The sequence below is a fragment of the Micromys minutus genome, assembly GCF_963924665.1.
Source record: "Micromys minutus genome assembly, chromosome: 2".
Classification (NCBI taxonomy): domain Eukaryota; kingdom Metazoa; phylum Chordata; class Mammalia; order Rodentia; family Muridae; genus Micromys; species Micromys minutus.
This window is the reverse complement of record NC_137971.1, coordinates 85,980,108-86,005,867: the sequence shown is the minus strand read 5'-3', so window position 1 is coordinate 86,005,867 and position 25,760 is coordinate 85,980,108. Positions and strand designations below refer to the sequence as shown.

The 25,760-nt window shown below is 37.8% G+C and overlaps 1 protein-coding gene across 4 annotated transcripts in view; it reads right to left on the bottom strand.

Annotated features, from left to right (window-relative positions):
- SBF2 (SET binding factor 2) overlaps positions 1 to 25,760 on the bottom strand; it is a 334,193-nt gene that overhangs the window by 121,771 nt on the left and 186,662 nt on the right. For all 4 annotated transcript variants that reach the window (XM_080912014.1, XM_080912015.1, XM_080912016.1 and 1 more), the window contains exons 14-16: positions 11,706 to 11,910; positions 7,784 to 7,893; positions 6,173 to 6,322 (exon numbers count right to left, since the gene is read on the bottom strand). In XM_080912014.1, coding sequence (XP_080768140.1) covers positions 6,173 to 6,322; positions 7,784 to 7,893; positions 11,706 to 11,910 — 465 coding nt within the window. The remainder of the gene's footprint in view (positions 1 to 6,172; positions 6,323 to 7,783; positions 7,894 to 11,705; positions 11,911 to 25,760) is intronic.

Here is a 25,760-nt window from a genome sequence, read left to right as displayed (position 1 = left end):
CACTATCTGTAACTCTAGTTCCAGGGGGTATGGCCCCCTCACACAGACATACGTGTAGGCAAAACACTAATGAACATAAAAGTAAGTCTTTAAAAAAGAGACTTTAAAACCTGCTGATGTTTAGTGTTTGGTTTTTCTGCTTGTTCTTTTCTTAAGAGTACAAGGGAAATATATTTGGAGATCTTCTCTACTTCATAAGAGGAACTGTGTATCAAAATTGTGATTTATGTTTATTTGAAATTTTCTAAGATCTTTTCCTGAGTTGATGAGTGAGTTCCTTATAGAATAAAGTTTAACATAATGTGAAAAGTAGAGAATTTCACTGGGTTTTTAAATCAAAATTTATGGTTAAAGCACAGTAGATAGGTTTTAGACATTATAAAAAATTTAAATAGAGAATTAAGTCATGATATTTTGTAATCCTTTTTAAAAATATGATCCATCTTTTGAAATGAGATGTTATGTAGGAAGTAATTATACCCTGTATAAAAAACAGTGCTGTGAAAAACTTATCTTGGCTTTAAAAGAACCTGATAAACAACATAGTTGTTTGGCAGTACTCATGTTCCCTTTGGTTTTCCCTTAAGGACAAAAAAGAGACTAATTTCTAGGTCATGAAAAGAAAGATTACTAAGAGTTTGAATCACTAACTAAAAATTTAGTTCATTTAGTTATTGTTTCTTTCTTAAAATATCAACACAGATGTTTGGCCTGCTATTGAATTCTATGCTTTTGAAATCCATGCTTTTGTAAGGGGTATTGTGAACGTCACTTACAACCCCTTTATGCATGATGTTTCAACAAGAAGAAACACCATTAAACCCTAAGTTGTGATAAAGAACTATTAAAACAAGTAGGCACACTTATAACCAGAAATGATACTTATATGATGGCAAACACTGGTAGGAGCATGTTGAACACAGGGACTGTAGTGGTTTGAACAGACATGGCCCTACAGACTCATGTGTTTGAATACTTAGCCCATAGGGACTGACACTATTAGGAGATATGGCTTTATTATAGTAGGAGTGGCCTAATTGGAGGAAGTGTGTCACTAAGGAAGTGGGATTTATAGACATGTATATATGTCTATATGTACACAGACACACACACACACACACACACACACACACACACACACAATGTGACACACAGTCTCTCCCTGCTGCAAGCGAATCAAGACAACTCTCGGCTTCTCTAGCATAATGCCTGCCTGCATACTGCTGTGCTTCCCACCATGATGATAATGGACTAAACCTCTGAAACTTTAAGCCAGTTTAATTAAATGTTTTGCTTTATAAGAGTTGCCTTGGTCTTGGAGTCTTTTCACAGCAATGGAAATTCTAACTAAGAGAAAAATTGGTACCAAGGTGAGGATGTGGAGAAAGAGGAACACTCCTTCACTGTAGGTGGGATTGCAAGCTGATACAACCACTCTGGAAATCAGTCTGGACGTTCTCAGAAAACTGGACATAGTACCACCTGAGGACCCAGCTATACCACTCCTGGGCATTTACCCAAAAGATGCTCCAACATATAACAAGGACACATTCTCCACTATGTTCATAGCTGCCTTATTTATAATAGTAGACACTGGAAAGACGTCCTTCAGCAGAGGAATGGATACAGAAAATGTGGTACATTTACACAATTAAAAACAATGACTTCATAAAATTCTTAGGCAAATGAATGGAACTAGAAAATATCTCGAGTAAGGTAACCCAACCACAAAAACAAAACAAACAAAAACAACCCCCCCCCCCAAAAGCACATAGTATGTACTCACTAGTAAGTGGTTATTAGCCTAAAAGCTTGGATTACCCAAGATACAATTTACAGACCACATGAAGCTCAAGAAGAAGGAAGACCAAAATATAGATGCTTCAGTCCTTCTTAGAAGGGGGAACAAAAATATTCATAGAAGGAAATACAGAGACAAAGTTTGAAACAAAGGCCATCCAGAGATTGCCTCACCTGGGATCCATCCCATATACAGCCACCAAACCCAGACAATATTGCTAATGGCAAGAAGTGCATGCTGACAGGAGCCTGATATAGCTGTCTCCTGAGAGGCTCTGCCAGATCATGACAAATATAGAGGTAGATGCTCACAGTCAACCATTGAACTGAGAATGGGGTCCCCAATGGAGGAGTTAGAGAAAAAAAAAAAGGATTGAAGGAGCTAAAGGGGTTTGTAACCTCTTAAGAAACAACAATACTGACCAACCAGAGCTCTCAGGGACAAAACCACTACCCAAAGAGTAAAAAGAAAAGAACCCACGGCTCCAGCTGCATATGTAGCAGAGGATAGCCTTGTTGGGCATCAATGGGAAGAGAAGCCCTTGGTCCTGCCAAGACTTGATGCTCCACTGTAGGGGAATGTCAGGGTGGGGAGGCAGGAAGGGGTGGTTGGGTCAGGGGATAACCTTAGAGAAGCAGGGCGAGGGGGATGGGATAGGGGGTTTATGGAGGGGAAACTGGGAAAGGGGATAACATTTGAAATGTAAATAAAATATATCCAATTAAAAATGGGGGAAAAGGCTGTCTTTAAAAAACCAAAGAGGTTATCATACTTCGATACAAATTTGTTGGCAACTATATGCATATATGTTAAGGATTAAGAGTTTCTCCTGACAGATTTCCCCTGTAATGAGTAAAAAGTGTCCTTCCTTATCTTTTTTGATAACTTTTGGTTGAAAATCTACTTTATTCGATATTAGAATGGCCACTCCAGCTTGATTCTTGGGGCCATTTGCTTGGAAGGTTTTTTTCCCAACCTTTGACTCTGAGATAGTGTCTGTCTTTGTCTCTGAGATGAGTTTCCTGTATGCAGCAAAATGCTGGATTCTGTTTATGTATCCAGTCTGATAGCCTATATCTTTTTATTGGGGAAATTGAGTCCATTTATGTTAACAGATATCAAGGAATAGTGGTTGCTGTTTCCTGCTATTCTTGTTTTAGAGGTTGAATTCTGCCTGTGTGTCTTTCTTCTTTTGGTTTTCTTGCTTAGGAGTTTTCTTGTTTTTATTAGGATGTAGTTCCCCTCGTTGTATTGGGTTTTCCCCCTATACTTTGTTGTAGTGCTGGGTTTGTTGTCAGATACTGTGTAAATTTAGTTTTGTCTTGGAATTTCTTAGTCTCTCCATCTATGGTGATTGGGAGTTTTGCTGGGTATAGCAGCTTGGGCTGACACCTGTGCTCTCTTAGGGTCTGCATGATGTCTGTCCAGGCTCTTCTAGCTTTCACACTCTCTGTTGAGAAGTCGGGTGTGATTCTGATTGGTCTGCCTTTATATGTTACCTGACCTTTTTCCCTTACAGCTTTTAATATTTTTTCTTTGCTTTGGGCACTTGGCGTTTTGACTATTATGTGTCGGGAGGAATTTCTTTTCTGGTCCGACCTATTTGGAGTTCGGTAGGCCTGTTTTATGCTGATGGTCATCTCATTCTTAAGGGTAGGGAAGTGTTCTACAATTTGGTTGAAGATATTTACTGTGCCTCTTAGTTGATATTCTTTGCCCTCTTCTATTCCTATTATTCTTAGGTTTGGTCTTCTCATTGTGTCCTGGATCTCCTGGACATTTTGGGTTAGGAGCTTTTTGGTGTTTGCATCTTCTCTGACTGTTTTGTCTATGTTTTCAATGTTGTCTTCGGCCCCCAGGATTCTCTCTTCCATCTCTTGTAGTCTGTTGGAGATGCTTGCATCTGTGACTCTTGATTTCTTTTTTAGGTTTTCTACCTGGAGGGCTTAGTATTTTCTTTATTATGTCAATTTCCGTTTTAAATTCCTTCTTCCATTCCTTCATCTTTTTGGTTCTGTTTTCCTCTAGTTCTTTGAGTTCTTTGAGTGTTTTTCTTGTTTCCTCTTTAAAAGCTTCTAATTCTTTATGCTTTTCCTTCCGTTTTTGTTTAAGGATCTCTATCATCATCTTGAGGTATGATTTCGTGTCTGAGTCTTCTTTTTCTGGAGTGTTTGGCATTCTGCTGTTTGCTGTGATGGAAGAGCTGGGTTCTGGTGTTGCCAGGTTGTCTTGGTTTCCCTGGGGTATGTTCTTTTGCTTTCCTCTTGCCATCTTGTTGTCTATGATTATACGTGGTCTTGTTGTCAGTGATTGGTTCTTGCTTCTCCCTTGTACCTGTGTCTCTGGATCTTCTGATCCCCGGCTAGTCAGAACGCCTTCTCACCAGGCCTGTGTCCCTGGATCTCCGCTGTTCCTGGTGGTGGATGACATCATTCACTCTTATTGTTTTGTTTTTATAGATGGTCTGGAGTGTCTTCAATTTCAGACCTCATGTCTTAGTCTTTCCCTTGCTAGAGGTAAGGCATGTGCTTTACCTGGCATGTGCTGTCATGCTCCTTAAGCCTTTGCATGCATGCATGCATCCATCTATTATTTAGATAAAGAGATACTCTAAACTTTAACATCGTCAAATATTTTAAGATGGGTATTATTGGTGATGGCACAAATTTTGTTCTAACCCACACAGAACTGATACTGCTTAGTGTGAGGGTGTATTCTTGTGTTTTGTTTTGTTTTTCTTTCATTTTCATTTTTTCCAAACTGAGTTTCACTATGTCTGGCTGTCCTAGAATTCACTTTATGTAGACCAGGCTGGTCTCAAACTCAAAGAAATTCATGTGCTCTGCCTCCAGTGTGCTGGTACTGAAGGTGTACACTACTATGTCTGGCCTCTGTTGATGGCATATTATGTGTTTGTGGTCATCTACAGGTCCCAACATTACTTTACTAAGTTGATCATAATTTTGCCACTGTTCTAAAGTGCCATTTTTCCCATAAAGTACATTTAATATAAGTGTTTATTGGTTTGGGCTATTCTGTTCTATTGGTCAATTTAATTATAACCGTGCTAATGCTGTATTATTTAATTATTTGTGAGCTGGCAAGGAAAGTCTCCACATCTTATTCTTTTTCTTTTCTTATTAGGACAAGATTGGTAACTACAAAAAAGATTTTATTTATCTTCTACTTAGATTTTGACAAGAATTATACTACCTCTAGAGATTATTTTGAGAACTATTACCACATACTGTACCTTTGCATTTATTTCGGCTTCTTTCATCTACACATTTTATAAGCAATTCTACCCTGTAGCTTTTGTTTCTACTATGCTGTACTTTTGATGTATTTCATTTATAACACTTGGATTCCACTAATTCTCAATACTTAAAGAACATGATGGCAATCAATAAGGAACCCAAATTGTTTCTTCTAATCTTGTTTTTTATTATGTTATAGGAATGTTATTTCTGTAAGATCATATACTTATTCTGAAGCCTATAGGAAACTGTTTCTTATAATTCATTCACCATTGGATTGTTCATCATTAATTGCTCTCTGCTTCAATAACATCTAAAAACTGACTAGAGATTAATATGTATTAAGCATTTTGGTTTCTTTAAAAACTCGGTTATGTTATATGAATATGTTTTTGTTTTAATCCCAGGTGTGGGATAAGAAGCTGCTTCACAGTAGGTGTTATAATTTGCTTCATGCACTACCAGGGGCACAATTTTTGTCAGCTGCAGAGAGTTTAATTCTGGGGACTCAGGGGACTCTGGAGAGGGTATAAATGGGAAAGCCCTGAGAGGGCCTGTGGAGGCTGCTGCTCCCATGCTGCTCCTGGTTGTTGTTATTTTGGTTTGATGAGAAGAAACTGGAGATATTCTGATGAAAAAGACTGGACTTGCTCTAAGGAACTCAACATCCCTAATCAGTAGGAAGTAGTCCAAAGAGGTGTACGCTCCATTTTCCCTCTAACCTTCTTTTTCTCCTCCCTAGTTGTTGAGGGTTTGGAAGGGATTATGGTGGAATAAAAAGTTGGAAGAGTGGTAGATATAAAAACACAATAAACTAGCCAAAAATTATACTAACAGATGTAAGTATGAATTTGTAATATATGACTCTAGGGCTTTAAGATATTACTCATATTACAAAAATCAGTATAGTAACATAGTACTTGTCAATAAAAAACTAGGAAAGAACAAAGAAGTAAGGATTTACAAATCAGCTAATGAGCAAGGGACTCAATGGATCTCAGCTCTTTTTAAGCTATAGCAGCCTTAAGACATTGATATTTCAGTAATTAATATATCTCTTAGAAAAAAAGAGGTATTTGCAAAAGGGGAATAATCCAAAATCACTTAAGATTACCTGTAGAGTACAATTCATCATCCTTATTATGTAGTCAAACTGTTGATGGTCCAATATTGCCCGGTTCTGCTGAACATGCAAACCAAGTTCATCAGTGAGACACTGTCTTGCTGCTTTTCCTTTAAGGGCCCTCAAGGCAGCAGGAAGGGTCTAAGAACAAGAGAATTCCAAGTGATCAAAAATACCTTCAAGCAACCACACTGAAAATTCAAATACATCCTGTCATGTCAAAGTCACCAAAATTCAAAAGTAGGGAATTGGCGATTCACTACTAAGACCAACTGTAAAACAGATTTGTAATTATATGTTCATTTATAAGACAGCAAGAAAAATAAGTACGAGTAGCTTGTAGTGCAGACTGAGAAAGCATTAAACTGACTCTTCCCTCCCTGGACTTGACAGAACTTTAATGACCAAATACACTACTTCCTAGATCACAATTCAAAGCTATAGACATTTAGACATCTTTAGATGGTATCGTTAATGAGAACATTGCTTTCATTGTAAGTATATTCAGAAATGGCTCCTTAATTTACTATATAAACCTGCTCATTTGCATTTTGTAATAAAGAGCTTATTTAATTTGAAAAACCTAAAAGTAAAAGGAACAAAGGTACAAATAAGCAATTAAGGAAAATTATCAGAGCAATAGGGCACAACAACACCAGAAGCAGGCTTAAAAACAGCATGCAGAGCCTGGTAAGGTGGCATACACCTGTATTCAGAGGGGCTGAGGCAGGAGGATCAGAAATACAACACCAACATAGTCTACTACACAGTGAGACATTGTCTCCAAAACCCAGAACTAAAACAAACCAAAATAAGAAGTAAACAGCATGCAGAAGCTGAAGGCAATGACCAATCAACAAATAACCAATAAAACGCTCAACATGAAGAAATGAGGGATGATGGGTTAGTCATATGGTAAGTAGCAAGCAACTGTGCATATTTACCAACCCCTTGTAGCAGATGTTGAGAACTGTGACCATGAGTCACCAAGAAAATGCTATGTCATGTTCAGCATGATCCATTGAAGAAGGCAAGAAAACCCAAAGGCACATTTAAACTTTAGTATCGGTTTCTTGTATTCATTACAAAAATTAGTTAGATTCCTTACAGAAATGAAACTATATATAAAATGAAGTAAGTGAAGAAAGTTTTAAAGAACCAAGCTTCTAAACTGGAGAGAAAGTCACTCAGTTGTTAAGACCATGTACTGCTTTTGTAGAAGATACAAGTTCAGTTCCCAGCACCCACATCAAGTGACTCCTTACAGTATAACTCCCACTGTTGGGGGGTTCTGGTGCTATGGCCTCTGCTGACACCAACACACATACACACACACACACACACACACACACACACACACACACACACGCACACACTTAAAAATGATAATATAAAATCTTTGTAACAAATATTTGTAGAAAAATGACTACCAAATTTTTCTTGTAGGCATACATTTGAATTACAGTCTTAAACTTTTAATACTATTCATTTAAATCTTTAAAATGACTTAAAGAGACAAAGGAGAATTAGAGAAGAGACCATTTGATAACTTCAAAATGTAACCCTAAAATGAAAATAATAGGAAAAATGTTGTTTTATTACCTTTTCAGTCTCCAAAGTTTTATTTTCAAATATGAATGAGATGCAGTTTCTAACAACTTCCAGTCTCTGTGCACTGTTAAAAACTGTTACCACTTTATCCATTATTGAAACTAGTGGAAGAATGTAAAGAAAACACAAATAAATTAAAACTACATAAATTATACACTGACTAAGCTAATCCTTAGGAAAAAAATCTTTCAAACCCCTGGAAAAAATTAAAATAACAAATGCCTTGTATCAAGAGAAAAAATACTATATATTAGTAATGCTAACAGTTTTAAAGTAATTAAAGTTTTCCTTTGGAGGATACAATTTAGTTCACATTTTATAACAATGAAGAGGTAAATTACTTGTATAACACTTGCATATGTACACATCTAAGAAATCAACTTCAAGAGATACCAGAATGCTATACTAGAGCTTAAACAGCAAATAGCTCCACTATCATGAGACTTTAACATATCTCCTTCAACTGCTAGGGAAGAAGAGACAAGTATCACTAAAGATAGACAGTCCATGAACCTCAGAGAGCATGCAGGGGACTGACCCAGGCCCTCTGCACATATTTAAAGGTTGTAAACTTGGTCTTCATGTGGGACTCAAAACAGCAGGAGCAGGGGTGGCTGACCGACTACATTGACTGCCTTAGGGCCTCCTTACCCTAACTGGGGTACCTTATCTAGCCTCAAAGATGCACCTAGTCTTACTGCAACCTGATATGCCAAGTCTGACAGAAAAGGGAGTCCTCCCCTTTTTTGAAGAGAAAGGGAGGAGTGAGTGGGGACTGGGAGGAAAGAAGGGTGGGGAAACTGGTTGGGATGTAAAGTAAATAAGTAATTAAAAAGAAAAAGAAAAAGACAAACAGTTCATAGACCTGCCTCTTTCTCTTGGTCTCATATTGAACTCCAGTTGGAAGAGGTGAAGTCTCAAAATGGAGGGCCATGATCCAAAGGAAACACAGCAGTTGAGGAAGCCTTTTATTGGTGGTCTGAGCTTTGAAACCACAGATGACAAGCTTAAAAGGACATTCTGAGGAATGAGGCACACTTAGTTTGCAGTAATGAGAGATGCCCAAACAAAACATCCCAAGAGCTTTGTTTTTGTGATCTACTCTTGTGTTGAAGAGGTGGATGCTGCAATGTGTGCTTGGCCACACAAGTTTGATGGAGGTATGGTGAAACCAAAGAGCTTTTTATAGGGAGGATTCTGTAAAGCCCGGTACCCTTTTAACACTGGGGGAGGGGGGGAATGGTGGTAAAAAGAAGATACAGAACATAATTTCAAAAAATGTTTCTTCTTTGAAAAGTATGGCAAGATTGAAACCACAGAGGTTATAGAAGACTGGCAGAGTGGGAAATAGAGGATTTGTTTTTTAACTTTTGATGATTATGATATGATAGATAAAACTGCTGTTCAGAAAAAAAAATCGCACTATTAATGGGCAGAATTGTGAAGTGAAAACAAGAGATGCAGCTGGCTGAATCAGACACATCATGGAGACAGATTTGACAATTATGGATCATGAACAAAACCTTGGAGGTAGGGAGGTACCTTAGGTGGTGGAGGTGGTGGCAGCAGAGGTGGTGATGGAGGTGGTGATGGTGGATATAATAAATTTGGAGTTAGCAGTGGCAACCATGGTTGTGGTCCTGGTTACAGTAGTAGGGAAGGCTATGGTAGTGGTGGACCAGAATGTGAAACCAAGGCGGTGGGTTTGATGGTGGATTTGGTGGAGGAGGAGAAAGATATGATGATTAAAATGAAGAAAGAAATTTTGGCCAAGGTAGCTATGGTGCTGGTGGGAACTATAATGACCTTGAAAATTATAGTGAGTAGCAGCAATCAAATTATGGACACATTTCAAAGGGCAGTTTTGATGGAAATAGCTGAGGTATCTATGATGGTGGGTATGGATTTGGTGGTAGAAGTGGTGGATATGGTAGCAGAAGGTTTTAAAAACAGCAAAAAAAGGGCTAAGTCCTTAGCAGCAGAGAGAGGGAGGTATTGCCAGGAAAGCTACAGGTTACTTTTGAGACAGTTGTTCCAACTACATTAGGGAAACTATAAAAACTACCACAAAAGAAACAATGATCCATCCTCAGAAAAGTTACTACACCTTAAACAGGAACCCTTAGTAGCCACTGTCCTAGCCATAGCTTGCATAACCTGCAGCTACTGACTGATGCAACATAGTGTCAATTAGATGTAAAATCCTGAGGTCTTTTGTCTTTTGGAGCTTTTTCTTTTCATTACTATTAGGTATATTGCCCAGTAAACTGTGGTAGTGGCACTGAAAATAAATAATAAAGAAAAATTTAACTAAAAAAAAAAAAAAAGAAAGACAGTCCAAAAAGAAGAGAAGAGGATATTTACAAATCAAATATCTGGTAAGTGAATCACTTAAAAACTATTGAAAATTCTAATAATTAAATAATAAATAGCTCAAATTAAAACTGGACAAAGACACATTTTTTTCTTTGAGGACATAACTCATCATGTAGCCCTGGATGCCCTGAAACTTTCTATGTAGACCAGGCTGTCCTCAAACTTAAAGAATCATTAGTCTTTGCCCCCTGGCTGCTGAGACTTTGGTGTATGCCACCATACCCAGTATTATAGACACTAACAGAAGATGCATATAAGGCAATAGACAAAAAACTGCTTAGCATTCTAGTGCTGGAAGGTGTCACACCCTGTGTGACATTGCTGTTGGAGTATAAGGTAGGGACCTGCTATGGAAAAGAGTGCTAGCTCCTTAAGATGGAATATTTTTAGGCATGTATTCAAGAGAAATGAAAATATATCTGCACAAAAGTTGCATATAAGTGTTTCACAGCAACATTATTAATGAAACCTCTAAAGCAAAACAAACTCAAATTCCCATCTACTCATGAACATTGTTTTTTAAAGATTTATTTATTATATAAAAGTACACTGTAACTGTCTTCAGACACACCAGAAGAGGACATCAGATCTCACTATAGATGGTTGTGAGCCACCATGTGGTTGTTGGGATTTGAACTCAGGACTTCTGGAAGAGCAGTCAGTGCTCTTAACCACTGAGCAATCTCTCCAGCCCCATGAATATTTTTAAAAAGGTCAAATGTACATATATTTTCCCTTACTGTTGAACATTATTCACCCACAAAAACAATGGCATGCTGACATATGCTACCATAAAGACATTGAAAATATTATGCTAAATGAACAAGCCTGTCACAAAGGCACACATGGTACATAATTGTATTTATACAAATGCCCAGAATAGGCAAACCCATGGAGACAGGAAGTAGATTTCTCTCCATCCTGGAGAGAAGATAGTTGTAGAAGTAGGAAATCACTGATATCAGGAACAAAAGAACAATGGCTTAAGAATATGTTCTTAAACTAAACAGTGATGATGATAAACTGTAAGTATTTGAAAGTTGCTGCACTGAATGCTAGTAGAACTTTCAGTATGTGAACTACAAAACAAACAAAACTGCTTTAAGCTCTATAAACTGTTTTAAGGAAGAAGCAGATTTTACAGTGCCAGTGGTTAGAGAATTATCACTTTTTATGGAAGGGTAGGTGAAGTAGTTTCTGTTGATAATACTTTGATTCTAGTTTATAAGCTTGTGCATTTTATAAAATTATATGTTTTTCTTTGATATGTCTTGTGTTTTATTAGGACACACACAGTTTCTTTTCAGATAGAATCTCATTTTGAGAGAGAGATATACTAGGTGGGTGCTGTATTCCGTAGGTAGCTCAGTCTGGCCTAGAGCCTGGGTCAATCTTCTTGCCTCAGCCTCCCAAGTGCTGAGATTATAGGAATATGTCACTTCCCATCTCATAAAAGGTTTATTTTTAAAATGAGCAAATACATATACACACACAGGCGCGCACATGCACACACACACACACACACACATATACATACCAACGGGTGGACCTGCTGGCACTACACATTTCTTCTCTATTCGTGTAGCAGGAGGTGCGTTCTGGTTCTTAGCAAGATTTTCTTGTATTAGTTCTTGAACCCGGGCTTCATTAATCTTTGGGAAAGGAAGAATATGAACTCTCAAGTGGGATCCTTCTGTTGGACGTGGAACTTTCTGGAATGCCATATGAGGGTTTGGATTCTCCTGTAATATTAGACAGAAAACAAAATTATCCACGTTAAAATATTTAACATAACTGTGTTAAAATAGGAAGAATACAAGAGCACAGAGGAACACACTGAAATTAGACAAGTGAGTAATTATACATTCATATACATGCCAAAGTACACAGAATACCAGAATCTTTAAGCTCTTTCAGCAGCATCTGAGGGGGTTGGTTGTCTTCTTCTGTGAATTTGCTTTGATTTTTAGATCTGGTTACACTTCTCAACTCTTAATTATGTGAATACTCCAATGCTCAGTCACTGGGTCTCTCTATTCTATTGACACTTACATCCTTTGGAGATCACTTCCAGTCATTTAGCTCTTTATCATAAAGACTTCAATGATTCAATAATCTGAGTGTTCTCTTCAATTCTACAGTCCTCTATTTAACTATGCACAACAAAGTATTTCCATTAAGATTTAAAATAACAATGTAGTTTATTTAGAAATCTATTTTCTCAGTGTTGATCACTGAATATATAGTTTCCAGTCATTCCTGTGGAAAGATTGGTCATCTCTAATCCCTCTTTCTAACATATAATTATCTATTTTTCTATCAACCTTGTAGACTGTCAGTACATTTTTTTCTTTTCTTTCTTTTTATTAATTGAATAACTTTATTTTAAAAAACAAAGATAAATGTACAGATTTTAAGCATTTTTGCATAAAAGTATATAAATACACTTTTGCCAGTGCTTGTTTTTTTTTTTTTTTTTTTTTTTAAGGTTTGAAAGTGTGCATTAAGATCTTACTCGTTACAATGAGCATAAAGTACATGTAAAACAGGATATAACCTGCAATTAGTCAAAGTTTTCTTGGTGTGTAAGGATTAAGCATAAGGGTTTTTCATTTTCTTTTTTTTTCTATTCTTGAACTTCATATAGTCTGTGAGTTGTTTCTGGGGTGTTCAGAGCTTTCTTGGGTTAGTATCCAATTATCAGTGACTGCATATTATGTCTGTTCTTTTGTGACTGGGTTATTTCACTCAGGATGATATTCTCAAGATGCATCCATTTTCTTAAGAATTTCATTGTTTCTGAATGCTGAGTAGTACTCCATTGTGTAAATGTACCACATTTTCTTTATCCATTCATCTACTGAAGGACAAATGAGTTCTTTCCAGCTTCTGGCTATTATAAATAGAGCTGCTATGAACATTGTGGTGCATGTGTTTTTGTTGTATGTTGGAGTTTCTCTGGGGTATTGAAAGAGTTAAAATTTCAAGTTGGCCCCACTGACCCTGCTTTGAGGACAAGTATACTTCAAGGCTAAGAACAAAATAACTTGTTTAAAGAAATGTCCCAAACCCAGACGAGCTAGACTCAATAAGGTCTGGGCTGGCCTTGCAGTCCTGAGAAAAACTAGTATGAAGGTCAGTGTGCCCCAAAACAGAGTGGTCTAGAGTTGAGTCCTATCCAAAAGCAGACAGAGAGTGCCAATTTGAATAAACCAATGAAATTATTATGTGCTTGTTGCTAACTGCTTATGTAATTTTCCCTATAAATGGGTCCTCTTAATTGAGTTCAGGGTCGATGCCTCTGTCTCCTGCATGAGATATGTATCGGCCCGGAGCTCCGTCATTAAACTACCTCACGCTTTTGCAGTAAGAAGGTCTCTCCTGTTTCATTGGGTAACCCCGTGTCCTGAGACTCGAGTGGGGGGTCCCCGAAAGGGGGTCCTACAGTATATGCCCAGAAGTGGAATAACTGGGTCTTCAGTTAGTACTATGTTCAATTTTCTGAGGAATCGCCAGACTGATTTCCAGAGTGGTTGTACCAGTTTACAACCCACCAACAGTGGAGAAGTGTTCCTCTTTCTCCACATACTCGCCAGCATCTGCTGTCATCTGAATTTTTGATCTTGGCCAATCTGAATGGTGTGAGGTGGAATCTCAGGGTTGTTTTGATTTGCATTTCCCTGATGGCTAATGATGTCGAGCACTTCCTTGGATGCTTCTCAGCCATTCAATATTCCTCAATAGAGAAGTTTTTGTTTAGCTCTGTACTCCATTTTTTAAATAGGGTTGTTTGAGTCTCTGGTGTCTAGTTTCTTGAGTTCTTTGTATACCTTGGATATTAGGCCTCTATCTGATGTGGGGTTGGTAAAGATCTTTTCCCACTCTTTTGGCTGCCATTTTGTTTTCTTGACAATGTCCTTAGCCTTACAGAAACTTTGCAATCTCATTAAGTCTCATTTGTCAATCTTTGACCTTAGAGCACAAGCCATCGGTGTTCTGTTCAGGAAATTTTCTCCTGTGCCTATGTGTTCTAAGGTTTTCCCTACTTTTTTTCCTGATAATTTCAGTGTACCTGGTTTAATGTGGAGATCTTTGGTCCACTTGCACTCGAGCTTTGTACAAGGAGATAAGAAAGGGTCTATTTTCATTCTTCTGCATGCTGAGTGCCAGTTGGACCAACACCATTTGTTGAAGAGGCTGTCCTTTTTCCATTGAATGTTTATAGCTCCTTTGTCAAAAATCAAGTGACCATATATGTGAGGGCTCATTTCTGGATCTTCTATTCTACTCCATTGATCCACGTGCCTATCTCTGTACCAGTACCATGCAGTTTTTAGCACAATTGCCTTGTAATATAGCTTGAGATCAGGGATAGTGATTCCCGCAGATGTTTTCTTGTTGTTGAGGATGGATTTCGCTATATATATAATCTGCCTACATCTCCTTTAAGTTTGTGCTAACAGCTCCTGGACTATTCAGTACAACTGGTCTTCCTGACTCTGTCCTTTTCCATCTTTCAACAGTAAAGTCAGTGGTCTCATTAAAATATGAATAATCACCACGCAACCTTATTCATTCAAGTAGCCCCTTCACCAGAGTGAAACCCAAAATTATTAATGAGACTGTAAGACCCAGCCTTTCCATTCAACCATATTCTACATGTACTGGAATCGAGGTTCACAGGCTTTCCTATCCCTGCCTCATGGCCTTGGCACACAGCCGTACCCTTGGTCTGAAGTGCTTCTATGCTTCCTTTGAATTTGCAGTTCTTATACATATCTTTTATGGACCCTGTACTAAAATGACATCGCCTCCCTCAATATATCCCTTATTTCCTTTATATTTTTCTCTTTAATATGTGAAACCTTTTTACATACTATGAGTTATTTATTGTTCAGTCTTGTCTCTTTAAAATGAAGTACCACAAAAGCAGATGCTTTGTTTGGTTTAAAAGGTACTTTTCAACTAAAAATTTTAAACCATTTTATTTTCTTTTTAAATATGCAGGTATGTTTCTGTGTGCATACGCACACTTGTACCAGAGGAAGGCACTGAGCATCCTGGAGCTGCAGTTGGAGGTGGTAATGAGTTTCTGATGTGAGTGCTGAGAACTGAAGCTCTGGGCCATCTCCGGCCCGTATCAGAAAGTTAGTGTTTATTTTTTTGATCTTGCTGGTTTTGTTTTATTTGTCTTATTCTGTATACATACTGCAGGAAAGAACATGGTAGGTATGCAGAAGGCCCTAAACTACTTTCCACTGCACTCTATCAAGTGTGATTTTTTTGACACACTTCAAAACTGTAATAATTTAGTTAATTTAAAGTTTCTGGGGCAGGAGACTGAACAAGACTTTCTATATGCTTCCACTGAGCTTTACCCCTAACCTCATCAACTAATATTTTTAAATCCTCTTAGGGCCTGTGTGAAACTTTATCTAGCATCAATTTAAAAAGGATTCTATTTCAGATCCTGAGCAGTGGAATTCATGTATTCTATAAAGTTCTCCAGGGAAGGCTGCTTTACAACCTTTCTTAGACCACTTCTAGCATTTATTATCCTTCTGCCACCAGAAAATTCCTTATTTCCACTGAACCTGTGCTATTCCTGCTGTAGACTAAACTCATTAGTATCCTGTAACATGCTCTTGTCAGTTAAAAATGGTCAACTGTCACCATCTATTAGAACTCTTCCTCCAAATTCTTTCTGGTTATGTGGCTCAGATCCAGAAAAAGAAAAGGGTGGGTTAGGGAGAGGATACAGTTAGCGTTTCTTGGAACACAGTGGATGTGTCAAAACACTAGATTTTGGTTGTTGTACTGCTCAATATGTGGTGCAGACAAATAACTTACTCAAGGTCAATAGCCAGGCTGATGCGTCTGCCTGGAATGAACACAGACGCCAGCACCCATGGTCCCTGGGACTCACTTCTGTCCACATTCTCAAAATACTAATTATCAGTATTCTAAAATATAGTAGATATAATTTTTCAGAGTAGAGAGGTAATTCATATGAACCCTGAGTCCCAAATCCTTTAGAGAATATTATTTCTATTTGCACAGATTTTTGTAGCAAAAAAAAAAAAAAAAAAAAAAAAACAAAAAACAAAAAACAAAAAACTCTGTACTTTATTTCAAAAGAAGTAAATAGTCATCATGACAACTTTTAAAGATTTTTTGTATATGTGCATACATGTTTATGTTCATATGTGTGTCAAGTGAAGTGTGTGTGAAGGTCTGAGGAAAATTTTGGGTGTTGGTCCTCGTTTTATTCCTTGTTTGAGACCAGGTCTCTTTTGTCCACTACTGTGTAGGTTAGGCTAGCTTGCTTGCAGGCTTCTGGCATTTCTCTTGTCTCTGTATTCCGCCTCCCCACCGAAGTACACTGAAATAAGTTGTGGACTTGGACACCACTGTCTTGTTTTTACATGAACTCTGGGGATTGAAACTCAGGTTGTCAGGCTTACATGGCTTTACCCACTGAGCCTTATTTTAACAACTTCTAAAACAAAAAAAATTTAAAGTAGAAACTTTTGTAATAATGCAAGTATCTATGCGTTACATTTTATTTTTCTTAGCATTTCTTCTACCTGATATTCAAACAATGACTAAGGTTATTTAGAAAAATAAAGGTTACACACAGCACTTCTAGTTAAAAATCAGTAATGTGGCCTGTTTATCTTTACAGGATAAAACAAAAACCCATAAAAAGTCAAGGAAGTTCAGAAGAACGTTATAGCTTGGATTTTTTTTTTTCAAATAATCAATGATTTTTATGGTGGTAAAATATCTATAAAACTCTTCACTTTAACCATTCGTAAAGCATACAGTTCAGTAGAAAGCACCATGCTGTGTAACTGTAACCTGTCTATTTTCAGAACATTTCCATCCCTGGAAAAGGAAACTCCATACCCATTGAGCTGCCACTCACTAGCCCTGTCTTCTTAGCTGACAGATCTTCTGCCTCTAGGTCAATGGACCTTTTATGAATGAGTTGAAATGGGGGATACTTTAGGAGCCTTCTTCAGATAAATCTCAGGCCCTGAGTAAGTCTGTGACAATTAGTTATCAAATAGCAGGCTAGAAGCTCCTCTCTCTCTTGGAGTAATGAGATTCACAGATTCACAGGAGGGAGGAACTCAGTTGAAGGATACCATTGAGGACCACCTTTGATGTCTACAAGAGGCAGAAGGAACAAGGCTGTCAAGATGGTTACATCCTGGACAACCACACTGACACTCCCAAATATTGAACTCGGAAAAATCTCAGTGATTGTTCTTCAGTCTTTACATTTTCAAGCTCTTCTTTTGAGATCTAAACTTTCACAATCAAATGTAAAACAGTGAAAGTCAGACTCAGAACTAGATCTGGGTCCACTTCCTCAAACTATTAGCAGGTAGTTGTTTCCTATGGGGCTTCATCCTTCTCAGACTCTAGTCTCCCACCTTTCTTTGTGGTGGGGGAAGGTTTGGAAGAAATGTTCTTTCTAGGATGGGTTCTTAGTCTCTCAAGGACAGGAACAGACAGGATTACCACCTTTCAAAGCAGCACCGTTTTTTTTTTTTTTTTTTTTTTCCCCCCCGGTAATAGTGGAGGCAAAGGAACATGTCACAGAGATGCCCAGATGTAAACTTTCAAGGTCTTTGACCTCAGTCAAAGGAACCAGAAGCTTCTTGTTTTAAAATAAAGGCCAACGCTGCTTTACCAAATAGACAGCAAGGCCCTCATCACCCTGCCTCTGTACCCAGAGCAACTGCCTCATCACTGGCTGGGAAAGACGGGCCTCCAGCAGGCTCATTTAAGGGGGCACATGAGCACGGAATCCTGCCTGGGTCCAGTGACCCTCAAACCTCAGAGTAGCAGCAGGTGGTCGCTTTATTTATTTATTTACTTATTGAGGGAGCAAGCATTAAAGGCTTCAGTAATAATTCTTTCAAGAAAGTCCATACCTCATACCACGTGTAAGTCTGAATCTAGAATTTATGCCAAATTGTGGTAAAACCCTAAGCTAAGATGGTCTCCTGGTGTCCCTTAGTGAAGAACTTCATGGTGGTAGCCACCCTCCAGGGCGTCTTGAGCAGCACCCGACGCTGGGAGTCCTCCCCTATCGAGTGCAGGATTGACAAGTAAGCGGTTTAGCTCCTCATCTTCCTTGCTGTGGGGCTGCTGGGGCTGCCGTGCCCTCCAGGCTATGTGCCCTTGGCTTCTGGCAGCCTGGACTTCTCAGCAGGCCGGCTGGCCGTGGGCAGCTGCATCTCCTGCTCCAGGAACCCATTGGTGCACCTGACTCCCCTCCCTCCCCCGGCTTCTCCATGGACCCAGCATGACTGCTAGGGTGCTAACAAGCTCTGTGGCTCAGCTCAGCCGGTGGCTGTGACCTGTGGCTGTCACCTGGACAGAGGTTCAGCACTGAGAAACTCTCCGGAGTCTAGGGCAGCCACCAGCCTATAGCTTGGATCTTTCATGTTCCCACAGTGACCCATATGTTTGTTAGGCTTCCTCATCCGCCATTGTTGATATTGGAAGTGCTAAAATCCTTAGGAGTTAGGGCCCAGTGGAACAAAGTTACATCACAAGGTATGCACCCTTGATGGGGATATAGAGCCCTTCCTGTCTGTTTCTTGGCTACATTGAGATGAACAGCCTCTTCTACTATGAACACTCATCATGATGAGCTATGTCAACAAGCCCAAAACATCAGAGTCCAGCAGCTTTTCCTTAAAGTCTCTGAACCATAGAGTCAACATTAATCTTTTTTCTTCTAAGTTTACTGTTTCAGGTACTTTTTTTCCCAGTACTATACTGACTAAGGGGGAGAAAAATGGCTGAATCAAGATTTCCAGATGTATGCAATCTTATATAACCTTATGACTATTAGTGAAAAGTTAAATGAACAAGCTGAATAGACAACCCAGAAACAGGATTGGACAGGAAAACAGGATAAAACTAAGTAGCATTACAATTCAGCAGCAAATTTGAGTAACCCAGTGAATACAAGGTACTTTTAGTTTATGTTCTAATTTCAGAACACCTGGGGGTTTCCATTGAAGCCTGAGTACTTCATCAGTAGTGTGATATGGGACAGGGTGACTTGCTCATCCTCATCTGTACTGACGATAACAGAGAACCTAGCATTTAGACGTCTTGTGAGGGCTTTTGCCAGATTTTATAGAGACATTTTCATCACACAAACACTATATGCACCCCAGGATCAATCTAAGGCTATTTTCTAAAAGTCTAGATTATGTATGTTTCAAAAACAGTTCTCTATTACATGTTTTTGTATTATACCATGTGTTTAAAATGAAATGCACTCCTTTCCTTTCTAATATTGCAATACCAACTATGCATATGTTAGTAATAATAGCAATTGCACTTATTGTAAAAGTAGCAGCAAGTCTAAATATAAATCACTTCTTAAAGTGTTTCTCATTTATAGTGTTCCTATAAACAAATCAGAAAACTTATAAACCAAATCTATATAATAAGCACTTGAAAACCCCATGTTAAAAGTTCAAAGGTGAGCCTATTTGTACTTGCAGAAACATTCTACAGTAAAATGTAGACCTTAGATAGATTTGGTAATTCATGACACATTGTGTTTCTTTTTTTTTTCCTTTTAATTGGATATTCTCTGTATTTACATTTCAGATGTTAGCCCCTATGCCCCAATTCCATCCTCCCCCCCCCCCGCCATTACCTCCATGAAGGTGCTCCCTCTCCAAACCACCCTCTCCCACCTAGCATCTTAGTGTTCCTCTACAATGAGAAAATGACCCTTCACTGAACCAAAGGCCTCTCCTTCCATTGATGCCATCCTCTATCCCATTGAATGCTATCCTCTGCTGCATATGCACCTGGAGCCATGGGTCTCTCCATGTGAACTCATTGGTTAGTGTTTTAGTGTCTGGGAGCTGTGGTGGGTTTGGTTAGTTGACCATTTTGTTCTTCCCATGGGGCTGCAGAACCTTTCAGCTCCTTCAGTCCTTTCTCTTCCTCCTTCATTGGAGTCCCCATGTTCAGTCTGATGGTTAGTTGCAAGCATCCTTGTCTGTATCAGTATGGCTCTGGCAGAGCCTCTGAGGAGGCATCTATATCAGTGAGTACATACCATGAGTGTTCTTTTGTGACTGGGTTACCTCACTCAGGATGATATTTTTTAGTTTCATCCATTTGCCTAGGAATTTCATGAAGTCATTGTTTGTAATAGCTGAGTAGTACTCCACTGTGTAAATGTACCACATTTTCTGTATCCATTCCTCTGTTTAAAGACATCTGGGTTCTTTTCAGTGTCTGGCTATTATAAATAAGGCTGCTATGAACATGGTGGAGCATGTGTCCTTGTTAGATGTTCGAGGGTCTTTTGGGTATATGCCCAGGAGTGGTATAGCTGGATCTTCAGGTAGTACTATGTCCAGTTTTCTGAGGAACCGCCAGACTGATTTCCAGAGTGGTTGTACCAGCTTACAACCCCACCAACAGTGGAGAAGTGTTCCTCTTTCTCCATATCCTCGCCAGCATCTGCTGTCACCTTGGGTTTTGATTTTAATTATTCTGACTGGTGTAAGATGGAATCTTAGGGTTGTTTTGATTTGCATTTCCCTGATGACTAGGGATGTTGAGCATTTCTTTAGGTACTTCTCAGTTATTCAATATTCCTCAGTTGAGAATTCTTTGTTTAGCTCTGTACCCCATTTTTTAATAGGGTTATTTGATTGTCGGTTTGGTTTTCTAGCTGCTGTATCTGTACACTACTGCCCTCTAGTGGGCAGCATGTTAAGTGTAGAGGACAATATTTGCCACCAGAAACTGCTTGGTCCCCATAGAATTGGTGTGAAACAAGCAGCCAGGAAAGGGAGCTCACATTAGGACTTGCTGTATTCGAGAGGGTCTTATAAATATCTACTCTTACTTCTCACTATGAATGGGTTTGGACTGATTCCTTAGGTTCCTGATTTCATTAAAAATTGTTATCCAGTTTTATGGCTGAAACAAGGAAATCTGTTATTTTCTAACAGTCTAAACCAACAAATAATTTTTTACTTCAGTCCAGAGAAATGTACATTTAAAGTAACAACCAAAGACTCGGACATCTGAACAAAGGGGCATGGAGACAATTTTGTACAAGCCCACCAGAATGAACAGCCTGAGAAAGTCTGGCTAAATTCAACCCTTTCCTTAGGAGCGAATTTTAAATTTTGACGATTTTCAAATGATGGTCTCTATAATCCTGATGTAGTACACATAGGGAGAAGCTCACTGATTTTTTTCAGATTAAAAAAAAAACAACTTATATATCAGTGATCAGGCAACATCAATTTTTTTCTTTTTTTGTCAGACTAAATGAGAGTATGTTTAGGATTTATAGAATAGAAGGCCAAACACACATCTCAAATAAAGGCAAAACAAAACAAAACAAAAATCCTAAGACTTACTGAAAATTTAAAGTAGGCCATAGCCACACTAGCAACAATGAAACAACGAAAAATTCTTTGTTAGAGAAAACTAAATATTCTAGATTACTTCAGACACTTAAAATTGTTTAATATCCACCATTCATACCTAGCACTCTGGGGAATAACACAATTCTTCCCAAATGTAGTCAAAGACATTATTATTACATAAATCACTAAAAACCAATATAATTGGACTCTTGAAACTGGGGGAATGTGATAGTCTCAATTTCTAACTTTACTAACGTTTCAATGACCGCTGACATGTATCACAGTCTCCTAACATTAATGCATTTTCTGTTGAGGCTTTCCCCTTCTACTGTGCTGAAAACGGTGTCATTTTCATCAGATGTGCTTCTTAATTTGATTCTACTGATATTTAAACGTGACAACATGTTGTTTACAGCAGATGTGGATGTTTAATGCACTGTAGAATATTTGGAGCACCACTGACCTGTATTTACTAGCACACCTCTCTAGCTGTGACAGCTACAAGTGTCTGTTGACACTGCCCAATATGATAATGTCTCTAAATAGAGTAGGGAAGCTGAGTGTTTTCAGAATCAATACTTTAATGACTCCAGATAGTCTCTACCCTTACCTAATTACTTTTTTTCACAGATATTAAGGCAGTATTTGCATATAATGATTAGGTGACATTATATACATCCATTCGCCTACTGAAATTAAATAGCCACAAAGAGACATTACTGCACACTTCTGAGAATGATTGCAAGAAAAAAAAACCCCAAAAATGAGTTATGGTACTGAGTGCTGCTTACGACAGATAGCAAATTGAACTCTCATATACTGCTGGTGGGAATACAAAATAATATAGACACTTAGAAAAACAGCAATTTTTAAACAAAGTTAAATGTTGTGTTACCATATATCCTGGTATCTCAGTCCTAAGTATTTATCTAAGAGAAATAAAATTTACATTTATGTAAATACCTCTATAAATATTTAGAATACACATTATTGCCAAAATTGTTATTCATCAAGTCAACAGAGAAGTAAAACGTAGGAAATCTATGAAGTGGAATGCTACTCCCTAGTGAAAGGTATCATCTCCTTGTTTCTCTATGTGACCATGGATGAACTTGAAATTCATTATATTAAGAGAATGAAGCCAAATTCAGAAAACTGAAGCAAAGCTATAGAGTAGAAAATAGATCACTGGTTTCCAGGCATTTGAGGTGGTAGAAAGATGTGACTACAATAGGCATTACAGAGCTTCCAGGGTGGTAAGAATGCCATGTGTACTTACTACGATGCTGGGGCCATCATACACTTGTCAAAATGTGTAGATGGGTACACTCAAGAGTTTGCTATATGTAAAGCCAATCAGAATAAACTGACTTATCACGAACAAACAAATCAGAGAGAGGAGTTTATGCTTTGAGTTAAAGGGTCTTACCTTAAATGGTTTGTTAGTACTTCAAATTGAAATTTCCTAAATTTCTTATTTTGGTTATTCTGGCATTTAATTATGAGATCTTGCACAAGGTCTTGTATGAGGTCTGGAATCACAGCACCTAAGGACAGGGTGACTAAGTAGGAAAACATGCTCACGCAGACACTGAAAGGCAAGGCTAGCCTTCAGGATTACCAACTGGGCACAGAGGGAAATGTTGTATAGAGGTGTGTACAATATCTCTGGGGCACAAACCCTACCAGTGCTGGTATGTCTCTTCTCGAATGCTTAGTCTTCTCCTCTAGTCCATATTTCCAAGGTACTGAAGTCACCAATAAATTTCTTAGGTGTTTAAGAAGTTCCAGAAATCAAGAAAAGCAGCTAAATCTAGTTCAATTCATAGAACTCACATTTCTGAAACCTCACTGTAGGAGCAATGAGAAGAAACCGAAAAGTGAACATTTCTTTGAAATCCTGAACTGGGATGTGAAGACAAGCTAGACATACACTAAACTTAAATGTAGCAGGGTATTTACAAACATTTAAATGGAATCACCATTTTTCATTTCTAAAACAAGAATAATCAAACAGTAAAATTATATGGTTGGTTCCTGCTTACCAAAGGGGAATTTCACAAGTGTGACTTTGACATGGTAGTGAAATTGGCGTTCTTGTTAAAAAAAAAAAAAAAAGTGCATTACTTTCCATACATTGACACGATTACTCTTTATATTTTCAATTTCCTTTATAACTCAAAAAAAGTATTTTGCTACATGGTCTGAATTTTTTTAAATTTCATAAAAATTTATACTTTAGAAATGTTGGGGTTTCAAACTTCAGAATATTACAATTAGAAGAAATGGTGACAATAAATCATGATATTCTCAGATTTTCAATCATCATGTCTGGATGTCTTCCTGGAAGATATTAGAAGAATCATGTGCCTAAAATATGTTCAACATTAGTAAGTACTTCACAAATACACACTGAAACAAAGGATTCAACTAAATTAAATGGAACTGAATTAGATTTTACAACACCTTCATCAAGAGTCATGAAGTGCCAGCATGCAGAAGAATGAAAAATAGACCCTTTCTTATCTCCTTGTACAAAGCTCAAGTGCAAGTGGATAAAGATCTCCACATTAAACCAGGTACATTGAAACTACTAGATGAGAAGGTAGGAAAAACCTTAGAACACATAGGCACAGGAGAAAATTTCCTGAACAGAACACCAATGGCTCGTGCTCTAAGGTCAAATATTGACAAATGGGACTTAATGAGATTGCAAAGTTTCTGTAAGGTTAAAGACACTGTCAAGTAAACAAAATGGCAACCAACAGAGTGGGAAAAGATCTTTACCAACCCCACATCAGATAGAAGCCTAATATCCAAGGTATACAAAGAACTCATGAAGCTAGACACCAGAGAATCAAACAACCCTATTAAAAAATGGGGTACAGAGCTAAACAAAAAGTTCTCAATTGAGGAATATCGAATGGCTGAGAAACATCTAAGGAAGTGCTCAATATCATTAGCCATCAGGGAAATGCAAATCAAAACAACCCTGAGATTCCACCTCACACCATTCAGATTGGCCAAGATCAAAAGTTCAGATGACAATAGATGCTGGGGAAGACGTGGAGAAAGAGGAACACTTCTCCACTGCTGGTGGGGTTGTAAACTGGTACAACCATTCTGGAAATTAGTCTGTCAATTCCTCAGAAAATTGAACATAGTACTAACTGAAGACCCAGTTATTCCACTTCTGGGCATATACCCCAGAGAAGCTCCAACATACAACAAAGATACATGCACCACAATGTTCATAGCAGCTCTATTTATAATAGCCAGAAGCTGGAAAGAACTCAGATGTCCTTCAGTAGATGAATGGATACAAAATTATGGTACATTTACACAATGGAGTACTACTCAGCTATCAGAAACAATGACTTTATTAAATTCTTAAGAAAATGGATGCACCTAGAGAATATCATCCTGAGTGAGATAACCCAGTCACAAAAGAACAAACATAATATGCAGTCATTGATAATTGGATACTAACCCCAGAAAGCTCTGAACACCCCAGAAACAACTCACAAACTATATGAAGTTCAAGAAAAGAAAAAGAAAAGAAAAAAAACCATTATGCTTAATCCTTACACACCAAGAAAACTTTGACTAATTGCAGGTTATATCCTGTTTTACATGTACTTTATGCTCATTGTAACGAGTAAGATCTTAATGCACACTATCAAACTTTAAAAAAAAAATCAAGCACTGATAAAAATATATCCGTATACTTTTATGCAAAAATGCTTAAAATCTGTACATTTATCTTTGTTTTTTAAAATAAAGTGGTTAAAAAAAGTCATAAAGTGTAAAGTACATTTTGGATAGTCTTAACAGAGAAGGTAATTTTTATTTTATATAATAATGTGATGTTTCATTGTAATCACTTTAAAAACTGAGAGACACAGTTTGAGATTTACATTCACTTTTAAGAATGTATAATTACTACATTTTACTTTTACTGCACTTTAACTTATATACCAGTAAATATGTATCATGAAATTTGAGTTATAAGATAATAAGAAGCAACTATTTATTTTGTTTTTGCATTAGAGTGTCTTAGCCCAATCCCTCATAGACAGTTGGTCTTCACACAGTAGAGACAAATTGATACCAAAATCCTAATTTTGGTCATCTTACTAGCTATAACATTT